Here is a 24,029-nt window from a genome sequence, read left to right as displayed (position 1 = left end):
CTTGATGAATAAGAAGGTGGTATTTTAATAGTCAATTTTCAGAATATAATGGCTCTTGAAAATAGATTGCTTAGAATATTTTCTGTACTTAGAAGTGCTACTACTTAGCTGTGCACTTAAGTAAAAGCAGAACTTTGGGGCACCTTTAAATTGAGGGATTGCCATGGGTTAGAAAGCTGACAGGGAAAGGGGTACCTCAAAACGAAAATGTGGTGCCATCAGACAGCATAAATGGCAGGGCATAAATAAAACAACTACTGGAGTTACCTTTATTGTAAGAACCTTTTGAAAAGCTCAGGTTGCTGCTGCATTCCCAGAACTTGGGATTTGTCTATTTAAGATGGATTTGGAGGCATCTGTGCGTCTGTGTTTGTAAACAGAATAATTAAGTTCAGTCCACACTGCAACTGAGGAGAGGCACAGAGCATTTCAGCCCAAAGTTCATGTCTGGATTGCTCTGGCTGGCTGCAGAAATTTTTTTGCAGTGTATGAGATGCAAAGCTGGGAGGCAGGGAACAAGATTTAGAGGGAGAGAGAGAGAACAGCTGCAGCTCTGCTGGTCAGAGGCTTTCCCTGGGAGAGGGGAGCTCTGTGCTCACTCAGGACCTGTCTGAGGGCAAATAATGCACCTTTAACTGTGTCTGCACACCACAAAATGTGCAAGTTGTCCTTGTCCTCAGAGCAGAGTCACTGCTTGGAGGGCACTGTCACACCTCAGCATTGTTCCCCTAAAGAGGCACCAGGCTGGGTGCTGTGTTTCCAGAGTGCCACCTCCCAGACACAGCTCAGCCCTCCAGGATGCCTCTCTTAAACTGTGACCTCCTCCAAACAGATCAGAAAATAAGAATTTTGTATGTTCTCCTGCAGCATTTAGTGCAGAGAGCTTTCTCTGCTAACCTGCTTCTCGGGGCACACAGCCTGAATTGTCAGCAGGAGATTTTCTGCTTGGATTTGACACATTTATTTTCACGGTGAAGAGTGAGACCAACGTGATTCCCCTCGGAGTCAAAGGGACCTGAACAGATTTCCTCTCAGTTTTCTGCGTCCCTTCCCATGAGATTGGGAGCCCTTTGATCAGCAATTCTCTGTTAATAATTTATGTTAGCATTGTGCCTGGCATCCATAAGCTGACAGACCAGTGGCACTCCTGTCAGAACAGGAATACTAATGCAATACACCCACAATTGCTCTTCCCTGGAAAAGGGTGTCACATGAAACACAGCTTCTTCAGGGGCTAAACTTCATCATCATCTTTATTTTGGGTCCTCACAGGGCAGCTCCTGAAGCTGCTCCTGCAATGAACTTTTACCATGTTTGTAGCCAGCTTGGGCCACTCACACCAAAAACTGGGACAATTCATGTTAATTTAAAAAATGCCAGTTGCTGGTGGAGGTCCTGGGAATAATGGAATGATAAAAGGAGGCAAAAATTGTGTTCAGTATCTCAGATTTCCTGTTTTGTTTCCCAGAAGGGTAAATTTTTTTTTCTCCTCCTTTTCTGGCCAACACACTTGTAGAAGCCCCTATTATTTTTCACATCCCTTGCCAAATTCAGCTCCAGCTGATCCCATCCCTACATATTTGGCCAGCATCCCTAAAATATTCCCAGGATACACAACCCTGGTTCCACTGCCTGCGGAACCTCCTCATCCTCAGATGAAGGAGCCCAGCCCCTCCTGCCTCTCCAGCTCCAAGAGAAAATGTGATTTCTCATCAAATTTATTTCCCTGCCTCTATTAATACTGGCCCTAAAGACAGGTGCTGGCGAAGAGATGAGGCTGCTGCAAGGTAGTCCCTGGAAGTGGGAGGGCTTGTCAAGCTTCTTGGGCTCTCCAATATAATACTTTAACTTTTTTTATTGATTTGAGAAAAATTTGAGGGAGTTAAGTGCATTCCCAGAGCTAATTGAACCCATATTTCTTCACAGATACGTGAGTCAGAGCATCTGAGTGTGTATTGCCAAATATAGCGATTGTGCTCCATCAAAAGACGGATGCTGGAGCACAACAGCACACATCCCAAAGTCCTGCTTTAATTAACCATTCAGAGAAATGATAGAAAGGGCTGTTTTCTGTGTATCTCTGGAAAAAATGCTGTAAATTTGAACAGGAATGGCAGCAAGACTGATGAGACAGAGAGGAAAGGCAGGGGGGAGGAGAGCAGAGATTCTATGCCTGGTTTACAGGATCACAGGATGTTAAGGGGTTAGAAAAGGAATTTTAAGATCATCTTGCCCCAAACCCTCTGCCACGGGACACCTTCCATCATTCCATGCTGCTCAAGGCTCTCACCTGGCTTTGAACACCCCTAGGTTGAGGCACCTTTAAATTGAGGGATTGCCATGGGTCAGAAAGGCTGACAGGGAAAGTGGTACCTCAAAACTAAAATGCGGTGCCATCACACAGCATAAATGGCAGGGTATAAATAAAGAAACTACTAGAGTTATCTTTATTGTAAGAACCTTTTGAACCATCCAAAACCTCCCTGGCCAGCCTCTTCCAGTGCCTCACCATTCTCACTGTAGGAAAAAAGAAAAAAAGTTCCCCATTTAATTTATTCATCCAATCTGCCGCAATAATTCCCCATCGCCAGGCTGCCTCCAGCACACCTGGAGTTCGTGGCTCTCCCCTGTGGGGATGCCCGAAGCCAATGGTACCGGGCACTCGGGGAAGTGCGGAGGGAAGGGGGAGGAGTAGGAAGACGAGGAAAAGGAGGAAGAAAAGGAGGGAAAGGAGGAAGAAAAGAAGGAAAATAAGAGGAGCATGAGGAGGAGGACGCGGGGAGCGCTGCCGGCCGTGAGGGCTCTGAGGGCCGCCAGGGGGCGCCGCGCGCTCTCGGGATGGCGGGGAGCGCCGCGATTGGGTGGGGCCCGCGCGCGCGCGGCGCTGATTGGCCGGCGCGGGCCGGGCCGGGCGCGCGGCGCCGCTTCTTAACGGGCGCGTCGCGGGCGCGGCGGGAGCGCTGAGCGCCGGCGGGGCCGCTGCCACTGTCACACCGGGACACTGTCGCGACATGAGCGAGGTGAGCCGGGCTGAGCGGGAACGGGGGGAGCAGGACAGGGCAGGACACAGGGTCAGTGTCACCACACTGCGGGTATCCCGGGCTGGGGACGCTGCGGAGGTCCCCTGAGGGGGTCTCAACATCTCCCATTGCGGCGCATCCCCGCAGGTGTGCGCGCACCTGCAGAGCGTGAGGCAAGGTGGGGGTTTGCTCTTTGGAGTCCTAATTACAAATCCGCGATGATTTTTTTATACCCACCCAGCGCTTTCCTGTGTATAAAAGAGGGTTTAGTTAAGTTGTGGGAAAGTTGCCCACTGGAGAGCTCATGGAAAAAACCGCCCTGGTTTTGGTTGGGTGCTGATGTAAACTTTGTAAGTAGCGTCCTGAGAGGGATTACAATCGAGGCGAAAAAATGTAAATAGTGCCAAACATGTAAGGATCACTTGTACCCTTGTAAATAAATAAGCTGGAATTTTGCGCTTGTGGGGTTCTTTGCTTGCCTTTTTTTTTTTCTTTTTCTTCCTCTGCAGTGAAAAGTTCAAACTAGAATGTTTTTAGCTAAACGTATTGTTAGATAGAACGACTCCTTAGGTTCAGCTGAGAGATCGCACATTCTCCAGCTCGGCTCATTCTTTGGGAGTCAGCAGAGGTACCTGAAACCCAGCACCTATTTTTGGAGGCTGTTTGTTACAAAACACCTGCTACTCCATTAACAAATGGGATTTTCCTTTTTTTAGAAGCAGAATTGAGAGGGACACGGGATGAGCTGCGATTCTCTGCTGTGCAGGTGTTACGCTCAGCTGTGGAGGTGCAAAGCAGAGATGAAAAGCAGGAGCAGCCTGGGCTGTGGTGCAGGGCTTGGTGAGGAGCAGCTCCTCACAGTTTGGCTTTCAGGTCATGCCAGGTGGGGAGAGCAGAGGAAATCCTCATCTCTGCTGCCTGCAGGGATCAGGCACAGGGATCTCTACATGAGAATCCTCTCCTCTGCTGCTGCCTGTATTTCTGTCACCTGGCTGGAGTTCCTGCAGTGTTGGTTTGGGGGTTTTGTTGCCTTTTTCTTTTTTAATGTTTCAGCCACTGTGACTTTGCTGCCCAGGTTGGCTGAAGTGTGCTGTGAGATGCAGCAGCACTAAAATTTACTTTAAATTTATATTTTAGGAGGAAATCTCATTGGGAGGAGTGATGCTTGGGTGGTGCTGCTGTAACTATATGAGGCATTCTTTTTCCAGCTTTTTGCTGGTTGTGTTTGCTCAGTAATTACCTTTCATAATTTGAATTAGACTGATTGCCTTTTGGATTTGAAGAGACACAGTGAAGCTAAAGATCCTCCCTGCTACCAGCACAGGGGCTCTTTATTCCCAGTGCATTTGTTGGTGCCTGACAGAGCAAACCCCTGGTGCTGGGAGATGTTTCCCTGGTGCAGAGCTGCATCCTGTGCCCGTGACACTGAGCACTGTCTTCAGTGCTGCTGTCCTTCCCCTGACAAAACCGGGGAGTTAATCACCCTCAGCTCCAGTGAAGAAAAGCCTCCCTGCTGTTCTTGCTGTCAGCTCTTCCCCAAAAGGCAGAGGAGAGCAACTACACCACCCCAAACCATCTCACTGCAAAAATGAGGCAAAAAATACCCTGAGCAGAAAGGAAGCTCTTGGGTAACTGTTTGCTGTTGGGGGGGGTCTCAGTGGTTTTATCTTGCAATGCTGTAATTGAAAGATATTTTTATTTTTGGTTTAATCTGCTAAAAAAATAATCTATGGATGGGGTGATTGAAAAGAGGCCAAATTGGAGCCTTCAATAGCTTATCCCACATACAGCAGTGTTGGGAGGGTGGAAAGGTGGTTTTTTTTTTCCTTGCTTTATGTTACCAATTGCCTGGATTTGAGCAGCACTGGAAATGTCACAGAAATCTCAGAAAAGAGCTTTCATCTCCCTGAGTTATTTACCGAGACTTTGCATGAATTCTCATTTTCAGCAAAATTAACTTCTTTCCTGTCTATGGGCAGTGATGAGGGTGATTCGTGAGTGTGGTGAGGCTCTCAACAGGTGGTGCAGAGCACCTGTGGCTGCCCTGGATCCCTGGAAGTGCTCAGGGAGAGGTTGGATGTGGCTCTGAGCAACCTGGGATAGTGGGAGGTGTCCCTGCCCACGGCAAGGGGTGGGACAAGATGATTTTTGAGGTCCATTCTAACCCAAACCATTTTGTGATCAGGAAAAAGCTGAAAAGGAAGCAGTTATTCATCTACCTGCAGTACACTTCTATTTTCTAGCAGCTAGCTTATATTTTTTCCAAGAAGGATAAGGACCTTTTCTGCAGGAAGAACATGACATTCCTTTCTCTGCAGCATTTGTCTGAAAGTGTGTTTAATGAGTTCCTTCTGCTGGGCACAAGTCTGGCCCTGTAAGTAGCCATTGGGAATGTGAGGTGTAAGAGGTGACCTGGTGGCTTTGAAAATTGTGATTTATCCTTCCTGCTGCCTGGTTTGGTGGCAGACATGGGTGGGAATTCCTTGGGAATGTCAGTGTGCATTGAAATGCATCTTTAGCTGTGAAAGTCTGTCCTCAGATATCTGGGGAGCCTTTTCTGTAGGTCTGTGGCTGTTCTCTGTTGTTTTTAATGAGCCTGGAGAGGGGAGCTGTGCTGAGAAATATCAGCTGCTGTCAATGAGCAGCCACGAGAGGCAGCCTGGCTTCCATTAGAGATCTCCACTCACACAGGCTGAACTGGGGAACAGATCTTGGGTGATGTGCCCACAGAGCAGTGCCAAATCTTAATTTACAGTCAGCACTTGTACCAGCGAGCCTCTGGACTCAGTCTGGCACAAACTCCATTCAGCACAGGGACTCCTCTGGACTCAATCTGGCACAAACTCCATTCAGCACAGGGGCTCCTGTCATCTGGTCACTCATTAGACCACCCTGACACGTTGCAGATGATGTGGGGTCCTGGTATTCCCCTGCCACGAGGCTTCACAAGAAGCATTCCATCACACAGACGTTTTTATCATGTTCACCCCTGTGGGGAATGCTCGTGGCTGTCATCAGGAATCAGCTGTGGGCTCAGGAAGGAGAGCACTTGAGCAATGTGTTGTCACAGCCCTGGGTGCTGCTCCAGTGCTCAGGGATGAGGAGTCTCCAGCAGAGATTGCCTTGGATGCATTTAGTTCCTTTCTAAAAGGGTCAGAGTGGTGTTGCAGGTGTAGGGACAACTCAGCTTTAACACATCTTATTTAGGTGTGAGACTTCAGGAGAGCCATTTGGGAAATCTCTTTTTGATTGCCTGAGGCACCTATGATTGAAGAAGCTGCCCTGGAAGAGCCTTGTGCAGCGTGAGTGAAGTGCAGGAAGAACATTCCTGATTGCCAGGAAGAACATGGCATTCCTTTCTCTGCAGTATTTGTCTGAAAATGTGTTTAATGAGTTCCTTCTGCTGGGCACAAGTCTGGCCCTGTAAGTAGCCATTGGCAATGTGAGGTGTAAGAGGTGACCTGGTGCCTTTGAAAATTCTGATTTATCCTTCCTGCTGCCTGGTTTGGTGGCAGACACGGGTGGGAATTCCTTGGGAATGTCACAAGGATAAATGACAATTTTCAAAGCCACCAGGTCACCTCTTACACCTCACATTCCCAATGGCTACTTACAGGGCCAGACTTGTGCCCAGCAGAAGGAACTCATTAAACACATTTTCAGACACAAATACTGCAGAGAAAGGAATGTCATGTTCTTCCTGCAGAAAGGGTCCTTATCCTTCTTGGAAAAAATATAAGCTAGCTGCTAGAAAATAGAAGTGTACTACAGGTAGATGAATAACTGCTTCCTTTTCAGCTTTTGCCTGATCACAAACCCTGGGAGTGGTGTGTACTTTGTGCCAGCAGCCTTTTATCCTTGAGAGCCAGCCTGCTGACCAGACAGCAGCGAGAATGTTCTGCCTTTCCTTTGCAAACAGGTGTCAAGCAACCAGGCACGTGAAATTCAGAGTGCTGGAAGGATCTGACTTAGTTGGGAAGGTGAAGAGTTGAGGACTTGATCTTGAAATGTGGAGTTTTTGGTCAGGCTTTGAAAGCAAAGAACACTAAATTTTTATTTATTTGAGCTACGCCAGGCTCTTTCCTTTTGGCTTAGGGTGGCTTTGGAACCCTGCAGCCCCTGCTGTGCTGTGCCCACCTTTAAAAGGCTCATGGAGGGTGTTTGTGTGTCCTGTAACTGGGAGGTGCAGGGGATGAGCTGTCCTGGTGGGTCATGCAGCTCTGCTCTGCAGCCTGGACAGCTGGATCTTTGCTCTGGAGCTCACACCACCCTCACTGGGAGCTGTTATGAATGAGAAGCTTGACTAGGCCAATATTCAAGCAGCAATCAATTTATTATTTAAATTAATAATAAATTTAAAAGTATGAGCAATGCAGCGCTGGGTACAGTGGGGGAAGTTTTCCCTCACACTGCACACGGATAATTGATGGTTACAGGTATTTATAGGGGTACCCATCAGCTTTTTCAGCAGTTTCCATTTCCAATTTTTTTACTCATCAGCAATTTTTATTCCCAATTATTACATCATGATTCTATACACTGTTGTGGTCTCAGTTTCTCAGGATGGATCTCAAAAGGAGGATCCCAGATGGTGGCAGTCCAGTTTCCCTTTGGTCGAAACCATAAATCCTTGAGGTGATGCTCATCTTCCTTTCTCAAGCTGTTTTTCTCTGCTTCAATAAGGCATGAGATAAGCACATTTCCTTTATATATATTCCAAAGCTATAGTTTCAAGGATACAAGGAATATTCTAAAATTATACTTCAAAAGGAAATTATTAAATGAAGTCAAAAAGCAACATCTTTAACACTTTCATTCCAACGCTCCTAAATCAACCAGGGTTAATTGCAAACAAAAGATAGGTTCAAAGGCCTTTTCCCATGCTTTATTCTCCTCAGTTATTATTAGAATTCACAGCTCTCCCATTGTCAGGGTCCACACATTTTGCATCCACAACTGCACACATCGCCTGTTTGTACCTGACACGAAACACAGCTTTGCATTTCACAGCAGTGTCCAAGCAGCCAGCTCAGCAGGGATGCTGGCAGGGGATAACTCTGGGGTTAAAGATGTTCTTCTGAAAAAGGAGCTTCCCCTGTGCCTGAGGTGTGTCTGTAACACACCCATCAGCAAGGCAGCCTTCCAAACAAGCGGTGCCCCATGGTTTGGGTATGTCCCACAGCCCAAAGGGACTGTCCTTTCCTTGAGGGAGAGCCTGGAGCATGTCCCTGTCCCTCTGGGCAGGTGTGTTCAGCAGGGGGCTGTTGGAGAGGGACAGGCAATGTGTGCAATGTTAGGTGTCAGTGGAGGTTTTTGGCTGGAACTGTGTCTGCTTCACGTGGTTAAATGGTAAAACTGGGGGGTTCTCCCTGGGCTGTTCTCCTGAATTCCCTTGAAACCATTCCATTGAAATGGTATTTAGCATCCTGGAACCCCATAAACACAAGGGAGGATCATACAACCATAATCCTGATGGCACTAGACCACAGAACTGCTGTTTTAAGGAAGGACACACCATATTTGTGCAGAGGAGCTCCAGCTCTCTGCTCTGGTGCTTCCAGCCCTGGTGGGTGTCTGAGCCAGCCCCTCACCTTAGGGGGGCCCTTCTGGTTGCATTTTTCAGATATTGCCACAACCCCAATTGTTAATTATTTCCCTTATCCATACCCACAGTGGGTACAGAAACTGTGCAGCTCTAAAAACCCCAGCTAGAACATGGCAGAGAGGAGGAGGAGGAAATTGTGCAGCTGTTCCAGGATGGGGGTGGGATCGATAAGCACATGAACATCAGTTTTTAATTTTAACTCACATCTATTTATTAGCTGAGTGGTAAATTGCAGCTCAAAAGAGGAGGAAGAAGGGAGAACAATAAGTTTTACATCTGTCACTTTGCCTACTCTTTCCATCAGTGTGGTTTCAGTGGGATCAAGCATCTTCTAAAATAGCACTTAGAAGTGATGTTGGAAATTGATCTTAATTTGATGACACTGGCAGAAGCTCACGGGTTTTCTTGCCATGTATAGAATGCCAACAGATTCAGGCAACACACTAAAAAAGGACATTTAGTTTTAATAGTGTGCTCTGGTATCATGTTTCCTTGTAAAAGAGTAACTTACTCCAACCCTCATGCTGCTGGACTTCAGAGTACAATATAATTTCAGGTTGCAAAGGAATATTAGTTTCCTGTCCAATATCCCTAAATTTGTAATGAATTGGCAAGCTTATAGGAGTCATCATCCAACACTTATTACATTATCTAGATCATGCTAGTGATGAAATGTGAAGTAGCATTAACTTCAGCAGGAACAGCAGTGCCATTTCCATTAAAGGTTTCTGGGTTTTTGTGTTTTGTTTTTTTTAAATTTGAATAAAATATTGATTTCCAAACTGCCATTTCCTCTTGTCTGTCTCAGTTTTTTGTAGGGATGGTTTGGAAAATGTGTTTGCATGTTTTGCCTCTAACTCTGCTATGGAAGAGCTTGTAACAGAGTGGGTAAACACTGGGTATGTCAGTCCTGAGGCACCCCACTGGCTGAAGAGGATGGGGAAAACAATTCCTTCCTTCAGCCTCTCACTTGGCAACAGAGCCCTAAATTCCCTGAGCCATGTACCACATTCCCTACAAGGCACAGGGTCCTCTCATGGAGGTAAACATGCATTCCTCCTCTTTTCTAAGGAAACATCTTCTGTTTCTTCAGTTTTTGGGTATTGAGTTTCTAAATAAATAAAAAATAAAACCACAGTACACACCTATAAACCAGGTCAAATCATAAATAATCCCTTTTTAACTCTGCCCTCTAATTTTAATTCAGAAACCAATCTCTAGCTGTCTTACAAAAAAGATGTGGAAGACAGACTATAAACATTAGTCTTGTTAGGAAGATAAATGGCAAGTAACTGCAAAGGAAATAATTTGTGAAATATTATAAATGACAGGATTTGGGGTCACAGCTTATCCCCACTCTCCATGTCTGCTTAGAGGTGAATTGGGCAAGTGTCACCCAGAGCAGGGCTTGGGCTGGTGCTGTCTCACCTCATCAGTTCATACCAAGAGGGATAAAGCCTTATTTATGCACTAACATGGAATTTGGAGGGAGAAGCACAAGTTTAGTCAGAAAAGAAATGAAAATTGTCTGCCTACATGACTTGAATATTAGTTACAGCTGAACTGTCTTTCCTCTTAAAAAGAAAGGTGTTACTTTATAGACACTGAATGTTCTTGCATTATCACCTTAGTCTGGAGTGCATGAAATATGACCTTAACCAGTGGTGTAGCTGACACTGGGAGTGCTGTAACAGCAGACAGAATGATGTTAGAGAGCTCCTTTGTGAGAGATGAAAGGAAAAAGAAGAAAGTAAAAAAACTTGCACAATCTGGTGTCCTTCTGTCTGACCTTGGAGACCTCAGAGATCCTGGGCTGAGACGAGGAGCTGCTGAGAAGTGTGGCATCAAATCTTGGAGACAGACTCTAGCTCTGCCAAAAAGCTTAGAGGTGTATTATTTAGAGGTATTTAATATCTTTACCATTGAGTCTGGGTGTCCAAGTGCCTGACAGAAAGGTCTGAGCTGCTTTGTCACAGCCTCACCTGGTGTTCTTGGCTGGCACTTGGATTCTTGGTGGGTTGTGGGGCCACTGATTGGTGCCAGCAGAAGTGGAAAACTGCAGCAGTAGAACCAGAGAAACCTGAAATGTGATTAATTTATGATGGTTTAGACTTGGGAGGAGTGAGCAGGGCTGTGGAGGTTCATGTTGGATTGCTGCACAACAGGAATCTCCTAAAGGTAAAAGGGAGAGATCCCTTTGGGGATCCTGGCACACACTGCTGTGGGTGGATTTGGAGGGATTTTGGGTGCACCTTTTCTGGGAATGATGGAGCACAGTTCAGAAATGCCCAAGCCAGGACTGACCCTAGAAATAGGACAAATCCTGTTAAATCAGCTTGAGAAGAGTTCATGGGCTCTTCTGGAGTGAATCAGGGGGTGGAAGAGATCTTAAATGAAGACTTGGGGTCTGCACAGCTTCAAAATCCCTGGGCAGAGTGTTGGGAAGCTGACAGCACCCCCTGCTAATATCTGGGGATGATTTTGCATCTCTCTGTGTCCTCTGTGACCAACAAAAACCAGCCTGGTTACCCAGCAGGTACCACAGTCTCAACAGCCTTTTCCCCAAATGCAAGTGTGAAACAGCAGATGAAGCAAAAATTAACAGATCTGAGGACATCAGTGATTTCTTGGGGATTTTATGGATATGAGACCTTTTCCTAGTGACACTCAGGACATGAAGGAATATCACTGATTTGTGAGAATGGTTTTCACAGACATCAGAGCATTTTCCCATGAAATGTTTGCCTCACCAGGCAGTAGGGCGAGGTTGGTTTGCCAGGTGAGTATCAGGGTGCAATGCCTGGAAAAATATGAGAACACATTTTAAAAGGCTGAAGTCCAAGTTTAGGGGAGAGGGTACAGAGGCAGAAAAATAACCCTTACAAAATCACAAGTTCTCCATTTGAATAGTAGTGATTTTCATTCCCTAGCCTTGATGTTTCAAGAAATGGTGTTCTTTTTTCTCTTGGGGATCTTTGTTTCTTTTTTTCCCTTGGAGGAAAAAGGCTTTTCTTTGCAATAGCCAGCATTAAATTACTCTTGTATTAAAATACTGAGTACTGTGCATGTTGACTGTAAAGCACATAATTTTAACATTAATGGAAATGCTCTGAATAATGACTTTTATTTGAACTTTTTACTGCAGTGTTCCGAGAGGAAATCTGAACAACATAGAAATCTGTTTCTTGGAATTCTAAAAGAGTACTTACAAAATGTGAGGTCAGAGGATAAACTGCAGAAATTAGAAGCATTAAGTTGATGGAGAGGAAGGAGGAGGAAGGATGGCTGGGCAGGCAGATGACATGGAGAGGAAAATGAGCCATGTGGCTTCATGGCTGCTTCACACTTATCACTGCTGCAGTCAGAGCTGACAGATACACACCCCTGGAAGAGAGCAAACATATTGTTGGCTTGGCACATTTGGGAGTGCATGTGCCAGCACACATGTGCTGCAGTTTAAGCAGGGCAGCCAAATGCCTAAGGCAGGCCAGCTTGATGCCAATTTTAATTTGCCAGTCAGACTTGGCTAGTTATCACTTCTTTCCTTCAGCATATTTTGCAAGCTACTGGAGAGCACTAACACCCAAAGGAAGCTGAATGAACCTCTCAGGATACATTACAGGAGATCCTCTCTTCCTCACAGGGCTTTTATTCTGAGCTTTGTTTTGTATTCCTTCTGTGCATCAGAAACTTTGTGCTCTTCTGTCCTGGAATTGGACTTTGGGGATGGATCTGCAGGTGTGGGAACATTGGTAGCAAAGCTTCTACTGTAATATTGTGAATTGTAGAGAACCTAAATTGCAAATTACCTGAATTGTAGCAATAGCTTTTGCAGTCATGCCATGTAAGTCTTTAATAGATGTTTTTGTCTGACTGCAGTGTGTCAGGCAGCACAGCTGGATCTAAATCTGCTTTCTGCATGGAACTTCTAAGGAACCTATGTTCTCTCTAGTCACAGGATAAGGATGGGAAACTATTACCAAAATGCATGGCTGTTCTTGTAGGAGCACCTAAGGGCCATTTTTAATGGCATTGCAGCACGTTTTGCCATGTTCATGTGTGAACGAGGTGTAAATCTTTTTTCTTTTATTTCATATGCAAGGCACAAAGCAGAATGGAGCATGGTTCATCATGTGAGACTGAAAGCAGAATGAAAGAGGGCTACATGGAGAAACTTGCAAATTTTCATTGAACTTGAATGGGAAAACACAGTTTATAGAATCACAGATTGAAAACTTACAGATTTTCATTAAACTTGAATGGGAAAACACAGTTTATAGAATCACAGAATGGTTTGGGTTGGAAAGGACCTTGAAGATCTGTTCCAACCCTGTCATGAGCAGGGACAACTTTCACTATCCCAGGTTGCTCCAAGCCCTGTCCCACCTGTCCTTGGGCACTTCCAGGGATGGGGCATCCACAGATTCTCTGCCCAGCCAGTGCCAGGGCCTCCCCACCCTCACAGGGATGGATTTATTCCTAGGGCAGGTAACCTGGTCTGTCTGCTGGGGCCAGGGAACCTGGCAACTCTTACAGCTTTTCTGTGAAAATTGCTTTCTTATCTCCTCTGCTGCTGTTAGCAATGAAATGGATCGCAGCAACAATTTCCCTGAGCAGCTGCTGGGTCGTCAGAGCTTCTGATTTGTGAAAATCCCAATTTTCTGTCCATCTCTTGGACAGAGGCAGTGACCTGACTTGTCTTCTGCTTGCTGCATTTGAGCTTATTTGATCTCTGTCCCTGATTTGTGGCCATCAGGGTGCCCTTGTGCCTCACCCTGCCCATTTTCCTTTCACTGTGGCAGATTTCTTCCTAATCCCTTGGCTGTGGTTTTTGCTCCCAGTGCCAAGAGCTCTGCTCTCAACCACATGCCCCCCTTAACAAAGCATCTCCTCTAAAGCTCTCAGCAGGTCATCCCCCATCCAGATGGGAGCAGTGCTGGACAGATCCTCTGTTGAGCAATGCCCCACATCCAGGGCACCTCCAGCAGCCCATCCTGGGCCCCCCTTGCAGGGATGTGCCCGTGGCATGGAGCCAGAGGTGCCAACTTTGTGCCATCCCCCTGGGCAAGGCTGTGCTGCCAAGGCTGGGCACACTCTCCACCCAGAGATTCCCTGGTGCTGGAGTGACCCTGGAGATGTTCTGCCATCCCTGGGTGTCAGAACCCAGGACACCCCTCTGGCTGTGCTGAGCAGCCCAGACCCTGCCAGGGGGCTCACAGACCCTGGCACAGAGCCCAAGATGCCCCTGTGGGTTGGATTGTGACCCATGGAGCAAGTTACCAACCTCAGATGAAGATCTGCAGGCCATGACAGTTTAAGTAGAATGACAGTGAATTTATCACAGGGTGAAAAAGGAGATTTTGGGGTTTTTAGAATGGTGGTTCGGGGATAATATTGAGGAATCTGAGCATGTCCTCCTGTTGGGCTCTTTAGCTTGTCAGAATGACATCGAGAAGAGTTTGAAAGTAGCTTTTCTCAGCCTGGCACTTGAAGAAGGAGACTGGGCTTTTCATTTCTTGGTCTCAAGGCTGTTTATTGTATTTTATCTGTAAAAAATTTGCTCCTGTCCAGCTGAGGTCTGTCCAGCAGGACAGTCCAGGCACTCTGCCTGTCCCCGGGGTGGTGTTATGTCTTTATTCTAAAAACTATGTGTACAATGTTTACAGTTACTTTCCAATACCTATCACCTATGTTAGACAGTGAGCTTCTACTCTAAACCAATCTGTAAGTGCCAACATCACAGCAGAGGATGGAGGCCAAGAAGAAGAAGGAGAAAGGCTGGACATGCCCAGTTCCCTCCATCTTGCCTCCATAACCCCCATACCAAAAACCCCAAAATCTACTTTTCCACCCTGTGGTAAATTCACTATTATTCTAGCTAAACTGCCGTGGCTTGCTGATCTTCATCTAAGGTTGGTAATTTGCTCCAAGGGTCATAATCAAAATCAGAGGGGTCTTGGGCTCTGTGCCAGGGTCTGTGAGCCCCCTGGCAGGGGTCTGGGCTGCTCAGGACAGCCAGAGGGATGTTCTGGGTTCCCACATTCTCCTTTTTCTTCTTGGCCTCCATCTTCTTCTGTGATGTTGGCACTTTTAGATTGGTTTAGAGTAGAAGCTCACTGTCTAACATAGGTGATAGGTATTGGAAAGTCATTGTAAATATTGTATTGTATTTTTATTGATGACATGGATGAGGGTTTAGAGTCCTTTATTAGCAAATTTGCAGATGACACTAAGCTAGGAACGTGTGTTGATCTGTTAGAGGGACGTAGGGCTCTGCAGAGGGACTTGGAACGGTTGGATGGATGGGCAGAATCCAATGGGATGAAGTTCAATAAGTCCAAGTGCCGAGTCCTGCGCTTCGGCCACAATAACCCCTGCAACGATACAAGCTGGGGACGGTGTGGCTGGACAGTGCTCAGGTGGAAAGGGACCTGGGGGTGCTGGTGACAGTCGGCTGAACACGAGCCAGCAGTGTGCCCAGGTGGCCAAGAGGGCCAATGGCTCCTGGCCAGTGTCAGGAATGGTGTGGCCAGCAGGAGCAGGGAGGTCACTCTGCCCCTGTGCTCAGCACTGGTGAGGCCTCACCTGGAGTATTGCATCCAGTTCTGGGCCCCTCACTTCAGGAGGGACCTTGAGATGCTTGAGAGTGTCCAGAGGAGAGCAACGAGGCTGGTGAGGGGCTTGGAGCACAAGCTGTGTGAGGAACGACTGAGGGAGCTGGGGTTGTTCAGCCTGGAGAAAAGGAGACTCAGGGGTGACCTCATCACTCTCTGCAGCTCCCTGAAGGGTGCCTGTGGTGAGCTGGGGTCAGTCTCTCCTGAAGGGTGCCTGTGCTGAGCTGGGGTCGGTCTCTCCTGAAGGGTGGCCATGGTGAGCTGGGGTCAGTCTCTCCTGAAGGGTGGCCATGGTGAGCTGGGGTCAGTCTCTCCTGAAGGGTGGCCATGGTGAGCTGGGGTCGGTCTCTCCTGAAGGGTGGCCATGCTGAGCTGGGGTCGGTCTCTCCTGAAGGGTGCCTGTGCTCAGCTGGGGTCAGTCTCTCCTGAAGGGTGGCCATGCTGAGCTGGGGTCGGTCTCTCCTGAAGGGTGCCTGTGCTGAGCTGGGGTCTCTTTCTCTGGGCAACAACAGACAGAACAAGAGGACACATCTCAAGCTGCACCAAGGGAGATGCAAGTTAGAATTAAGGAGGGAGTTTTTCACAGAAAGAGTGGTCAGATACTGGAATCATCTACCCAGTGAGGTGGTGGAGTCACCATCCCTCGAAGAGTTCAAAAAAAGACTGGATGTGGCACTTGGTGCCATGATCTAGTTGAGGTGTTAGAACATGGGTTGGACTTGATGATCTTAAAGGTCTCTTCCAACCTAGAATTTCTGTGATTCTGTATACGTAGATTTTAGTATAAAACGATAACACCACCCAGGGACAGGCAGAGTGCCTGGACTGTCCTGCTGGACGGACCTCAGCTGGACAGGAGAAAGAATTTTATAGATAAGATACAATAAACAACCTTGAGACTGAGAAATGAAGAGCTCTGATTCCTCCTTCAAGCTCCGGGCTGGGAAAAGAGACTTTGCAACTTTTCTCAGGGTCACTCTGAGCAGCAGAAATCCCAAGAGCTGGGGCTGCTCTGAGCCCCTCCCTGGGACCAGACCGGCTCCCTGGGGTGGCTGCAGCAGTGGAGTCGGTGCTGCAGAAGCATCCCTGCCACTTGGTCTTGCTCTTGTCTTGAAAATCAAAGGCTTTGCCCCAGGCTGAAGGCAGAAAGTTGCTTTGCATGGTGGCTTGAAACTGCCATAGTTAATATTTTTGGAAAATCCTGGCTGGCCCAGTTACTAGAGCAGTCTAGCTGACTGTGATAATACCTGTTTAAGTCTGAAATATATAGGGAAACAGCAGGGAAGTAAGAATAGATTTTCTTTTTTCTTTTTAATTGTACATCTGGAAATAAAAAACATGCCAACAGAAAAACAAAAACAAAAACAAAAAAAAACCAAGCACCAGAGTTTTTGCAGTCTGGGAAAAAGCAGCCTGTTTTATTAATGACAGCCAATATGATCAGAGATGAAGCAATTTGTCAGCTCCACTTTTCACTGTGAATAATCCAAGCTGGCCCTTGAAGACAACCTCTAACTCAATTACAGCTGGGTTTAGAGCTCAGCAAATTGCATGACCCAAAACTTCAGAAGGGCTTGGAAGAATAACATATAAAGTAAATTTTTGCTACAAAACCACCCTCCATAATCAGTTATATTATGCCTAAGCAGGGACTCTCACCCCTTAATTGGCTTAGGACATTCCTCCTAGCTGGGGATGCTGATATGAAAGGATACCCAGGATGTTGTCTGTGTCCAAATGCTGTTTCCAAATCCCAAAGTTCTCTTGTTCCCAATCAGGTGCCTATTACAGTGTCCTGAGTGGGTCGCTGGAGGTGAGAGAGAGAGAATCTTGTTTCTTGATCAGAAGGCTGGATTTATTGATATATGATATATAATACATTATAACTATACTAAATAGAATAAAGAGAGAAGTTGCAGAGGGTTCCTAAGTTAAGACTAGAAAGAAAGAACCTATAACAAAGTTGTGTCCAGGGACTCTGTCCCCAGCTTGTTCCTGTGATTGGCCCTTAATTATAAACATGAGAACATGAACCAGTCACAGGTCAAAATAGGTGCATCCTATTGCATTCCACAGCAGCTGATAACAATTGTTTACATTCTCCTTCTGAGGCCCTTGCTTCCCAGAAAATGCAGAAATCTGAAAGAAAGGATTTCTGTGAAAAAATGTCTGCGACAGGTGCCCTGCCTGTATTTCCTACACAGGGGACTGTCACAGACCTATTTTCTGAAAAATCCTTCTGCCAGGATCTTTTCTCCTGAGAAGCTGGGTAACTTCAGTTTCTCCATGTTTTGTTATTTTGGAATGTGATTTGGAGAACTGTTCACCCAGCATGTGAATTATTTTTACTTGATGACCAATGACAGCCACTTGTGTCGAGGCTGTGAGCAGTCACAAGATTTTATTATCATTCTTTTCCTTTCTTTGCTAGCCTTCTGATGAAATCCTTTCTTCTTTCTTTAGTACAGTTTATAATTTTCTTTTACTACAATATATTTCATAAAATAATCAATCAGCCTTCTGAAACATGGAGTCAAGATTCTCATCTCTTCCCTCATCCTCTGTGAACACCACCACAGGGGACCAAGGCTGATAATTTAGGTTGCCCTGGTACAACTGTTTGTGGATCAGAGACATCAACTACACGACTGAAATGATCAACAGAAACAGTTGAAATATGTATTTCTTTTTTTAGCTGGATCATTTCAATGATTATTTTCAACACAGCTCTGCTGAAGAGTTATTTTTAACTTGAATAATTTCAGTGCTCCTGTTTTCCGTGTGACCTTGCAAACAATTGTTTCCAAAGAAATGAGGCCTTGGGGATGGGAAGGTGTGGCTGGATTGGGCTCTAATGGGAAGCAGGAGTTCTTAAGGCAGGTTTCCTGCCCAAAAATGCCCTTTTTGGAACTATAATGCCAGGTCTGATGCTACCAATAGATAAGAAATAATAGGAGGAAAAAAATGGAAGAAACCACCTTAAGATAAATATAAATAAAATAGGTAAAGATAAATAAAACCAGTCAGTTTTTATTTATGCCATCTAGCTTAATCAGTTTTTATGTAATTGAAATATTCCTCTTAGGTCACCTTGGAAATAGATAAAGAGGAGATCTCAGTGTGATGGGGATATGGGCTGTATCAGCCATGCCCAAGTGAGAAATGAGGTCATTTTTTGGCAAATGCTCTGAGAAGGTTTTTTTGTAGTTGATTTTACTCTTTTGCCCTTTGCTGAACAAAACCCAACGTGCAGTTCAGGGGAATTCCACAGTACCACACTGAGGTTCCAATTCCACTCATAAAATTAATTCTGCTGAGTTGAATTCAATTCCTTGTCCATATCTGAGTTAGCCCTGTAAATAAACCATGCTGGATCAAATCTTCCATTTCCTGCAGGAAGAAAAAAAAAAGGATTACTTCTCATGGCTGGCATGGTAATTAACAGGATTTGGGAAATACATTCTTGCAGCTGCTTTCAAAATTAACTTCAAAGATTCCATTAATCCCTGCCTCTGAAAAAAAAAATTAGAAATTGTGATTACAATGTCTTTGGAGAAATAATGTTTTAATTCAAAATATGCTAATAACCTAAATATTAAGCAAGCTACTGTTTGTGCTAATTACGTTGATTACATTTGGTGTTGGTGTAAATATTCAGTTTACAACATTATATGGAATCTGAATACAAAATCAGCAGGTTCTCACTGTGCTGATTTATAAATTACAGCCCAGCATCGGCAAAAGTGGGGCACAGCTAAAGTTCTTTTCTGTGCTATTAGAATATTTAAAAGCAGCTCTGTAAGTAGGTTCCTCTATCCCAGGCTGTGATTCCCTCAGCCCGTTTTCATCAGATGCCTCCTGATTGATGCTGGGATCTGCCCCAGCCCAGGGAGGAGCTGGAGCTGCTGCAGAGCCCAGAGGAGGCTCCAGGATGGGCAGAGGATGGAGCAGCTCTGCTGGCAGGAAAGGCTGGCACAGCTGGCATTGTTCACCTGCACAGGAGAAGCTTTGGGCTGAGCTCAGGGTGGCCTTGCAGGGCCTGGAGGAGCCCCAGGAAAGCTGGAGAGAGACAATTGCCAGGGCATGCAGGGACAGCACACAGGGAATTGTTGAGTCTGTGAGGGTCTCCAGGAAGAGGGAAGAGATGAGAATCTGACCCCATGTTCTCAGAAGGCTGATTTATTCTTTTATGATATTATATTATATTAAAAGAATACTATACTAAAACTATATTAAAGCAAGAGAAAGGATACAGACAGAAGGTTTAACAAGAATTATAATGAAAAATTCGTGACTGACTCCTCACAGCTGGATGTGATTGGTCATTAATTAAAAACAATTCACATAGAACCAGTCAAACCTGTTGGTAAACAATCTCCAGCCACATTCCAAAGCAGCAAAACAGGGAGAAGCAAATAAGACAATATTGTTTTTTTCTCTGAGGCTTCTCATCTTCCCAGAAGAAGAAATCCTGGGCAAGGGGATTTTTCCATAAAATATGACAGTGACAGGGAATGGCTCCCAGTGCCAGAGGGCAGGGCTGGGTGGGATCCTGGCAATGAGGAATTGTTCCCTGGCAGGATGGGCAGGGCTGGGATGGAATTCCACCCCTGGATCCCTGGCAGTGCCCAAGGCCAGGTTGGACACTGGGGCTGGAGCAGCCTGGGACAGTGGGAGGTGTCCCTGCCAGGGCAGGGGTGGCACTGGGTGATTTTTAAGGTCCTTTCCAACCCAAACCATTCCACAGTTCCAAGTGTGTTCAGCTCTGAAGGACCTCCTGCTCTCAGTGTACACTCTGAGCATTTACCTCAAGCCAGAAGTTCTGTCTGGACAAAAATGAACAAATGACACCTCCTAAATTGAATCAATGCCCTAAGCCTATGAGCATCTCTGTGATTGAGCACTCTGTGTGCATTTTGTGTAGCCATGTAAATAAAAATGTGTGTTCCACATCAGCAATGGCCACACTGCAAACACCATTTGTAGTTATCAGAGGCTTGTTAATTTTGGACAGATAATACTGTGCTTTCCAGGATGACAGTGTGCATAACCATGTCCTTTCAGTCACTAAAAAAGTCCCAAAAATTCACTGTCCCTCTGTCAGCTTGAAGCCACTGCAGTTAGAATCCCATCGGCTCCTCTCAGCCCACCTGTGTGGTTTTAATTTATTAAAATAGCTGTAGGAAAGCCTTAATAAAATCAGGGACAATCAGGAGCCCAGTCAAGTAGAAAAGTGTCTGACCCATGAGGATAATTACAGGAGTTGTCAGAGTGCCAGGGATCATTTAGCTTTGACAGCCAGTATGGAAAGATGGATTTTGGTGTTCTTGCTCTGGCAACATTGTGCTGCCCTGGCAAAGCAAAACAGACAGAACACTGGCTGTGGAAAACTCCCTTGGAGTAGAGAAACATGCAGGGAGCAGGGGATACAGAGGTGAGCAAGTATAAATTGATAAATATTTTTTCTTTCTGTCAGGCTGCTCAGGAAATGCAGTCTGTGCTTTCTCACAATGATGTGTAAGACAGAAGTAACAGACAAATTATCAGAGTTATGCATCATTCCAACCAAATCTTGGCTGGGTGTTCTGTACCTCTGCAATTCCCTTAAATGTGGCCTTTGAAGGACACTTCCATCTCATAAATATTTAGTCCCACATCTATAAAAATGTGTGGAAGAGTAGAAGAACTTGTAAAGGAGGCACAAGCAGACGAGTGAGGAAGGTTTATTTGTGAAATGTCTTGTGCAGTTTTTATTGCTCCATCCCAGCTCCTGTCAGGGGTTTTTCAGCTCTGGCTGCAGATGTTCTTTAGGTGAGTGATGTGAGTGAACCTGAACGTCACTGAGTTGGTTTGGGATTTGCCATCTGTCTGTGCTGCAGACCAGTTTGGGGAAGAAATAATTAGAAGGAAATGAGTGAAATGATAGAAGTTGTGCCTGGCTCTCCAGCAGGGTGCTTTATCTCTCCCAGCTGTTCATTTCCATGCTTTCTGATATATAATTCCAAAAAATACTTTTTAGTGGTGCTAAAATGGCAGTCCTCTTACTGGAATCCCTTGCAGCTTCAGCAACCAAAATCTTTTTGTCACAGCAACATAATTTTCCCTGCTCTTAATTTTTATTTTTAAGCATTGTGTTTTACTTCATCCATTTCTAAACCAAATTATTACTGTGCTGTGGCTAAGAGTAATGCTTTTCACACTTCAGGGTGTGAAATGCTGAGTGCCACAGTTTCAGGTTGGTCCATGACGTTAGAAAGAGGTATTGACACAGAAATCTCAAGTAAAGGAGAACTTACCCTAAATAATCATACTGAAATCCCAAATTCTGCAGTGTAGCCACTCATCTCTGGTCACACTGTTTGCTTCTTGTCCCTGCTTAAATTCTGGATTTTCATTTAGATTCTGATGGATCTCCTGATCGTTCTGCTGTGATTGGGAAGCTTTCCTTCCTTGAAAAACACCACAAGTCCCTAAGCAGATATTTTCAGTGACATTTTTATTGCAGAAAGATCATAAACTCCATAAGTCTTTGAAATTTATTTTTTCTGTACTTTTTTCACATTAAGGCTAAAACAGCTGAGGTTTTTTTTTTAATTAAAGCAGAATACTATTAAAAAATTAGCTCCTTATGAAATAGTTTAGTTGGATTCAATTTATGTTTCTTCAAGAGACATCTTTGTATGGGGAATGGGTGATGATGCAGAGGGAAGGCTTGCTTGGCACAGTGCTGCCAAAGCCACAGCTTTTTTGTGTTGTGTATTTCCTTTTGTCACACCTTAGAGTATCAAAACAAAGCTTAGGAAAAGCTTAGGACATGCACAAATTTCCCTGCTGCTCCCCTTGCCAATGAGGAACATCCCAAATAACATTTCATATGTGTCACCCCTGTCAGTCTACGCTGACTTTTTCTGCTGTCTTTCCACCTACTTCTCTTCTTTTAACTCCACTCTTGGATCTTTTTTTTCCACTCTTTTATGTAGAAACACATCCTGTTGAAAATCTGCAGCCACTGCTTTGCTGGGATTCAGCCTTTTGTACCTTGTTGACCCTGCACTGAGGCGAAGCATTGACATGATGTTATTATCTGGAAGAGCCCATTTGTCAGAACGTTCTGGCAGTTTCATGTCCCTGATCTCGGACTTTTCTGTGGCTCACCATAAAACAAACAACCCTTCTGCCCCCAAAAATTCTCTAATCAACACCTGGCTGCAGTCCCTAACACTGAGGTGCTAATTAAAAGCATCGTTGAAAAGGTCAGGCTATTTCAAGACAAGAACAGAATGTAAGATTAAAGGCAAAAATTAGGCTTGGGGGTACAGCAGGGGCTAGAAGAATGAGTCAAAAAGCTGCTGCAGTAATTTAACATTCTTCTTGAAATGTCCTCGTGGCTCAAAGTTCACTTTTGACCTCAGTTTGCTCGCCTTGGGGACTAATTTAGTACAGATTTTCATACCACATTAACTGGCCTCTGAGAGTTGAACAGGAAAGCAAACCTGTTCTTTTCTTACTGGGATTTGGAGCATATGGCAGAAGTCTTTTGAACTTCCTCTGCTGACAAATTGGGAGTCACTTTGATTTTTGGAGACATTTTTAATTATGTGTCTTTAGTGTTTTGTAAAACCACTGAGTTAAAAATTAATATAGCCCGAAGCAGTCATAAACTGTGTTTCCTCCTACACAACATAGCAGCAAAACTGTTTATCATGTTTTACTGTAAAATCATTACAGGTCTGCACTCGTGTTCATTTCAGCTCTGATGTTTCTTTGATGCTGGTGGAAAGTTTATTCCATGTTTCTGTCCTGGTGCTTGCCTTTAAAGATGCTGTGGAATTCCAGCAGCAGTCTCTGAAGGAAGGGAGCTGGCTGCAAGTTACAGGGGATGGGAATCCTCTGTTGGGAGAAAAGGCTGAGGGAGCTGGGGCTGTTCAGCCTATCAGATCCCAGAAATTATTGCTTTTCTTCTATTTCAGTGATTTTAATTTTATCTATGGACAATATCTGCTATCCCAGCATTTCATCCATTGCTTCTTGAAAATACCCCCAGTAACTCCTCCTCGTGTTCAGTCCCCTTTTGCTCTGAACCACGTTAAAAACCTCAGCTTTGTTCTGCAACCTGCAGTAGCATCATGAAAGGTGATGGAAGAAAAAAGAAACTCCAGCTGCTAATAATACCAACACCTTGAAATTGTTTTGAAAAGTAGGTCCACTGAATGTATTGAAATAACAGAATAAAGGCTTTGCAGAGGATGATCCCATTGTATCTGGCTTTTTCCTGACTTTCAGTGCCTTGTTAATGAGCAGCTGATTCTGACTTTCAAATCCATTGCAGTCACTTGGAAGACAGCGCAGGGCTTATAGATCAAAATACATCTATAACCAAAGGAAAAGCTCTCAGAAGCTGCCTTGGCACACTTTCAGGTTTCTTTCTGTACAAGTTCAGTGGTCACCAATCAAACAAATGGCTGCAGAATATTGCAACTGATTTCAGACTTAAAGAAAAATACCGTGACCTCATGAATAGAAAAACCTTAATTTACCAAACCCAAGTTTTTATTCTTTTTCTTTCTTTTTTTCTTTCTCTGCTTTCCCCGAGGGGAAATCTCAAGACACGAAATAAATGTGTGAATCCATATTCCAGCACTCCATCATAAGCAGACTGAACCTGACAGGTATAGCCTAGGGAGGAAAGAGAAGCTTTCGTAAAACTTAAGTAGCACAGCCTGAAATGCTCAGGAAATAAGACAACTTGGAAAAGCATTTAAAAATATACAGGGGAAGAAAAAGGAATAT

General features: G+C 45.0%; 1 protein-coding gene across 1 annotated transcript in view; it reads left to right on the top strand.

Moving 5' to 3' along the window:
- The first annotated feature begins 2,919 nt into the window (after window positions 1-2,919).
- PCP4 (Purkinje cell protein 4) overlaps window positions 2,920-24,029 on the top strand; it is a 58,714-nt gene continuing 37,604 nt past the window's right edge. The window contains exon 1 of the mRNA XM_058045362.1: window positions 2,920-3,020. Coding sequence (XP_057901345.1) covers window positions 3,012-3,020 — 9 coding nt within the window. The 5' untranslated portion in view covers window positions 2,920-3,011. The remainder of the gene's footprint in view (window positions 3,021-24,029) is intronic.

Source organism: Melospiza georgiana, chromosome 2 (genome assembly GCF_028018845.1).
Source record: "Melospiza georgiana isolate bMelGeo1 chromosome 2, bMelGeo1.pri, whole genome shotgun sequence".
Lineage (NCBI taxonomy): Eukaryota > Metazoa > Chordata > Aves > Passeriformes > Passerellidae > Melospiza > Melospiza georgiana.
This window is presented reverse-complemented; position numbering and strand designations above follow the sequence as displayed.